The sequence below is a fragment of the Bison bison genome, unplaced genomic scaffold (genome assembly GCF_000754665.1).
Source record: "Bison bison bison isolate TAMUID 2011002044 unplaced genomic scaffold, Bison_UMD1.0 scf7180017864063, whole genome shotgun sequence".
Classification (NCBI taxonomy): domain Eukaryota; kingdom Metazoa; phylum Chordata; class Mammalia; order Artiodactyla; family Bovidae; genus Bison; species Bison bison.
In genome coordinates, this window is record NW_011494635.1 from 6,670,622 (window position 1) to 6,676,802 (window position 6,181).

The 6,181-nt window shown below is 59.1% G+C and overlaps 1 protein-coding gene across 1 annotated transcript in view; it reads right to left on the reverse strand.

Moving 5' to 3' along the window:
• The window catches only part of PFKP (phosphofructokinase, platelet), a 54,344-nt gene that overhangs the window by 8,364 nt on the left and 39,799 nt on the right, over nucleotides 1–6,181 (reverse strand). The window contains 2 exon segments of the mRNA XM_010836403.1: nucleotides 4,102–4,254; nucleotides 4,737–4,824. Of these exon segments, the coding sequence (XP_010834705.1) occupies nucleotides 4,102–4,254; nucleotides 4,737–4,824 (241 nt within the window).

Sequence of the window (6,181 nt, forward strand, 5' to 3'; positions counted from 1 at the left end):
GGGGGGACTCAGGGTGCAGGAGGAGACCAGCAGTGGGGGACTCAGGGTGCAGGGGGAGACCAGCAGGGGGGACTCAGGGTGCAGGAGGAGACCAGCAGTGGGGGACTCAGGGTGCAGGAAGAGACCAGCACTGGGACTCAGGGTGCAGGGGGAGACCAGCAGGGGGACTCAGGGTGCAGGCCCAGAGCACACAGGCCTGGGCAGGTGGGCAGCAGAGCAGGGCCAAGGCGGCGCGAGGTTAGTGGTGGACGAGCAGCCAGGCCTTTCTGGCATCATCAGGAGGAGATGCGGGCGGCCATTTGGCGGGACCTTAGGGGCCAGGCTGCTGGGACACCTCAGAGAGGTAGTGCCGGATGGCTGGGGAGGCAGACGCCCGTGGAGCCCCCTCTGCCCAGGCCGTGTGACCCTCACAGAGAGCCCTGGGGGGTTCGGGATCCCCAGGAAACCACTGGGCTCTGATGTCAGAAAAGCGGGCTGCTCTCAAGCACACGACCGGGGACCAGATCTCCCGCCTCCACGTTAGTGCAAGTAGGTTGTTAGTGTCCCGGTCCACCACCTGCCCTGAGGCCACAGCGCCCCATGGCCAGACGCTCGCAGGACCCGGCCTCTGTCCCGTCTTTAGTCCTCACGCTTGAAGCCACTTCCAACGCCTTGTGCGGGGAAATTCCTGGCAGGACGACCCGGGCTTTCCGGAGAGCATGGCTCTCTGCCGGCCCTGCCTCTTCCGTCCCCAGACTCCCAGACAGGCTGGGTTCTGGGAGCTACGGCCCTAGGATGTGTGGACGGTGAGCCCACGCTGGGTGAGTCCAGGGAGCGGCCGTGAGGAAGATCAGGGGGTTGCTCACCTGCCCCATGCCCCACCACCGTCCTCAATCACCACCCCACCCAGTCCAGCCCAGATCCCCAAGGGGAACCTCCCCAGCCCCAGTGCAACTCAGGGCCACCGTGGGGCTGCCTGAATGCCTGCTGGATGGAGGGGTCATGAGCGCCGTGCTTAGATGGGCTCCCAGACTGTCTGCACCCCCCAGGACGCTCTAGGTGGGGTCACCCGGCATAGGGGGCGGGCGGGGCACCAGCACCTTGAAATCTGATGGCAGTTCTACACCTGTACATTCTTCCCACCCTCCCTCTGACCCTCATCACTCCCTGCTTTTCCTCTGATCTCTGGAAAATGAGACGGATACTCAGAGCCAGGAGAACCCTGCCCAGGACACGAGCCCGGGGCCCTGGGGGCAATGCTGAGCGAGCCAGCCGCCTGGGCAGCACCAAGCTCACATCAGCTGCAGCTCTGAAGGGGACCAGCGTGCGGCCCAGAGGAGAAGACGCAGCCCCCACTTTGGCTTCAGACTCTGAACCCGAGCCCTGAGAGCCAGTGCCTCCGCGGAACCCCGGGACCTTGTGATGGAGTAAGTCCCCAGGGATCTGTTTCCAGGAACGCATCCGTAAGCTCAGCACACAGACTGATGAGGAGGGGACGTGAGGACAAGGGGTTAAGTGTCCAGAGGATGTGCCACCTGACGACACTAGGCACCTCGGGGTTCACCCCCTCGGCTCCCTAGGATATTCCAGCTGAAGACCCCGGGCTGCGGGGTCATCCTGACATCACGCGGTCAGCAGCATCCAGGCCGATACTCACCAGACACCATGCCCCACCTCCCCACCCCCGGCCACCCAGTTCTGACGGCAAGGGTGTCCCCCAACGTCGCAGATGTCCACTGGGGACAAAGTCACCGCCAGACCACTCTGGCCTCTGAGTGGAAGAGAGCAGCTGGGACAGGAGGTACCCGGGGCTGTCCCCAAGGCCGGGAGGTGGCACTGCCACCATCGGCATCCAGACCCCAGATCCCAGGCCACGGAGGCTTGTCCTGAGCTGACCGGACAGACGAACAGACGCTGAGCTGGCTCTGGAAGCCCAAGAGCCTCCTGCCTCCCGGGAAGGCTCGAGAATGATGACCCTTGGGCCCTCCCCCAGCACGGTCCTGCCTGCCGCCCCCTTGAATGTGCCCGGCCCAGCCAAGGGCCAACCAAACCCAGGCCTCTTGAGAGACTCAATTGCACTGCGGCTCGACACACACAAGCTGGGGAACCAGTCGGTCTCCCGTCCCCCAGCTCCAGGACCCACTGAGCAGGCCCAGCTCAGAGTCATCCCAACCACCGCCTGACCACTGGGCACGAACTTAGCAGCAGAGCAGCACCCCCAATTTGTGGGGCAGCTCTGGCCCGTTACCAATGGTGACCCCAGCTCCGAAAAGCTCCAGTAAAGAAAAGCCTGCATGTTAAGGGCCATGTAATAAATCTCAAAACCCCTTGAAGGGAAGCAGGATGGACCATGTGGAATTTCCCCAGACCTGTCCTGGTTTTCAGATTTTCAACAATCCACATGTAGGGAATCTCTGTCACTTGGAAAAGTAATTCTTGGTAGCAGAGGAGCCTGGGATTAAGGAGTGGGAGCACCCTGTCCTGCTAAGAGTGGGAAAGGCCACAGGGGACACACATGACCCTGGTCAGGACACACATGACCCTGGTCAGGACCCACCGACGACCGCCCCCGGAGTTCCTGCCACCCCCGGGGTCTCGTTAGGCGACAATCAGAAAACGAACTCCGGCTGCTTGTACTGCAAGCGTGGCGAGAGCAAACTCAGACCCAGCTACACGGGAGCAGTAATGACACACGACCTTTCAACTCAGACCTTGAGCAGCGAGCGGCCAGAGGCTGAGTTAGTCCCACAGCAGCGGAAGCACAGACGGCATCCCCGGGGGCACGAGGGGCGGGCGCGCGGGTGAGGAGGTCCAGCACGCGGACACCAGCCAAGGCCACGCCGGAGGCTTTTTAATACAGAAACTGCAGAAAGTTGAAGAGGTTCAGGAAAGCAAGGAACCAGCACCAAGCACTGCTTACCGCATACATCCTACTTTAAAAGCTTTTCTTTTATTTACCGGCACTGGAGACAGATTTGATGCCCATTGGTTTAAGGGAAAAAAGCTAGAAATACAGCCACGAGGCCTGTGTCTCCCAAGGAAAATAAAATGTGAGAATTTACCAGAAAATTCTAGACACTGAATTGAAAAAAAATAAAGGAGTTATGCATTCTGATCCTCACTGATCTTCAAAAGCCCAAGTGATTTCCCAAGTGTGATTTAAATTTATGATAATTAAAATGTATTTCTATGCTTTGTATGGACTTTGCTGCTGCTGCTGCTAAGTTGCTTCAGTCGTGTCCGACTCTGCGCGACCCCATAGACGGCAGCCCACCAGGCTCCTCTGTCCCTGGGATTCTCCAGGCAAGAGTACTGGAGTGGGTTGCCATTTCCTTCTCCAATGCAGGAAAGTGAAAAGTGAAAGTGAAGTCGCTCAGTCGTGTCCGACTCTTAGCGACCCCATGGACTGCAGCCCACCAGGCTCCTCCGTCCATGGGATTCTCCAGGCAAGAGTACTGGAGTGGGTGGCCACTGCCTTCTCCATGTATGGACTTTAGGGGGGATAAAAAAACATTCAAGTACCATCAGTATTCTTTCACACATGGTTTATCGTCCCCAGTCCACAAGCAGGAGGAGGAGGACAATTGTTTAAAAGGATCCAGGTCAGGGAATGAACTCACAAAATCTTCAGTCCAGCTTCTACCTTCACACACCACAGCACGGGCCCCTGGACCCAGGTTTCATCACAATAACACAATAACGTTTTATGGGCTTGGGGGAAATTTAGCCAGAAAACAGGGGTGGGTTTAATCGAATATCCACATCACTGTGACCCAAAACCAGCTGAGCTACAGATGGTGTCACCCCAGCTGCAGTGAAGGGAAACGGAGGTGGAAAGCTTTGGGGTCGAATTGTAGATTGTCAGGCTTTTTTTTTTTTTCTCGTTTTTGGCTGTGTCAGCATGCAGGACTGTAGTTCCCCCCAATCAGGGATCAAACCTGCACCCACTGCCTCGGGAGCGTGGAGTTTTAGCCACTGGGCTGCCAGGAAAGTCCCTTTATTTTAAAAAAGAAAAACTTTTCAGCAGACCCCCAGCCCAGTCTGTCTCGAGCACACGGTACATAAAAGCGGGCCGGAGCCCCAGGTTAGTTCCGCAGCCCCTGCCCTGCTGCCCACACTCACGTCGGTGATGGTGTTGAGGGCGGTATCCGCCCCGATGCTGAAGTCGGAGCCGGGCACGTTGTTGGAGACGGTGGCGGGGACCATGACCATGGGGACACAGAACTCCTCGTGCTTCTGCCGGGCGGCCAACAGCTCCAGCAGCCCCAGGTAGGCCTGCGGGTGAGTGTGTGAGGTGGGGGGGTGGTTGGGTGGTGGGTGGCCATGCATTGCCATCTGGGCGTCGGCCCAGAGCGAGCGACTGTTTCAGGTTCTCCCGTTTTCTTTAAAGGAAACGTCAAGGTCATCATGAGGCTGATATTAAAAACGAAGGTGGACAATCCAACAGGTAGTTAAAAGATAATAATCTGGCCCCATAACTGCCCTCCTCTCTGAGTAACCAATGGGCTTCCAACTCAAGAGAGAGGGTCACCGCCACAGACCCGGTGGATGTGAGGACTCACTGAGCAGACAGCCCAGCCACGGGGTCAGGGGCACAAGTGGCCCCAAGTCCTGCATCACTGGTGCTCAGTGGCAGCTGGGCCCGTGGCACCACGGCCCCCGGTCCCGACAAGGAGCAGACGGCAGGGTGCTCACAGGCGCTGACACGGGGTCCCCTCTCAAACGCGCAGCGCCGGCCAGCAGGTGAGCAGACATACCTCGAATCCACCGATGATCAAGAGCGCACTGATGCCATGGGTTCGCATCTGCGCCGCGATGTCCTCCAGGTACTTCCCAGGGAGGGTGCTGGGGAGGTTCAAGGGGGCGAGCTCAGGCAGGGCCCCCTCTGTGCCCCACCCTCTGAGGCCAAGCGGCATGACACTCAGGAGCAGGAGGCGCCCCGGGCCACATGTCTGGGGGACAGCATGGCTGGGGAGCCACCCATGGTGGGCACAGCCAGGAGTCAGGTCTCAAAAGAGGGTCTTTTCAAAAGGAAACGGAAAGAAACTTTGCAGCTGCCTCACAGCTGGACCTCAGAAAATCCCACCTCCTGGGTTAGGGACATGGTGAACCATGGAAGCTATCACACGTTCACAGCGGTAATCGTCTGGATGGAAATGTCCGGTTTTCGAGTCACGTACAGACTACACACACCTCGTCTGGAGTAATCTCACTCAAAGTCACCTCCACACACACCTGCTCACCTTAACCCATTTCACCCTCTGTCCACACACGGCTGCAAGTGGAGGAGGCAAAGGATACTCAGCCGTTGAGAGAGCCCACCCAGCGCCCACCCCGACCTTTCCGCTGTGTCCCCTGGGCATCAAGGCTTCACAATTGGGATGGGCTCCCTAGGGGAAGCTGTAGAGAGGTTGTAGGGCTGGGTGTTTGGGACACACGAGTGCATGCGGAGTCGACTAGAGGGTTCCCCAGCATCTAAGCATCGTGAGAAGGTGCTGCCAGCCACCCCTCCAGCCCCGCCGCCCCCAGAGCAGCCTCCGGGAGGGTGGGGCTCATGAAACAGAGTTACAGTTGGTCGAAGAGGCCCAGGAGGCAGCCAGGGGGCACTATCCCCTGCATGGAGCTCCGCCATCACACCACCATCCCCAAGGGTGCTGGGGGACAGGACCACAAGAGCTCTGGACACCTAGGTCAGCTCCGCGGAGCACTGGTGGCAGGGTGCCCAGCTTCAGGGCAGGGCAGAAGCTGGGATGATTCCTTTGGACAACAGGCTACCACTCGTGCGGAATCCAACGCCCCTCTGAACCCAGGTACCCACACTGTCCTTCCATATAATATGAGACACACAGTGATGGCTGCGCCCAGAGATGAGAGAGCAAACAGCCTCGTGTTAAATCAGCGCCTCGGCGGGAACACATCCGGGCCCCGCTGTAACCGCAACAGGAGCATCCCCGGTTCAGAAACCTGCGGTTTTGTGCGGAGCCCCTCGGGTCCTCCCTTGGGTGGTGGTGACCTGGTGGCTGGGCTCCCTGGAGGCTGAGCCACATCTAGCTCCTCTACAGGGCACAGTCACTGCAGCCCACGTGCCTGCGTCTGCACTGCCCCACACGGGATGAGGGCTTTCTGCCACCACCGGCTTGTTCCAACGAAGGAAACAAGGAACCAGCGGGGAGGCCCTCCCAGGCCCTCCGCTTGGTGTCCC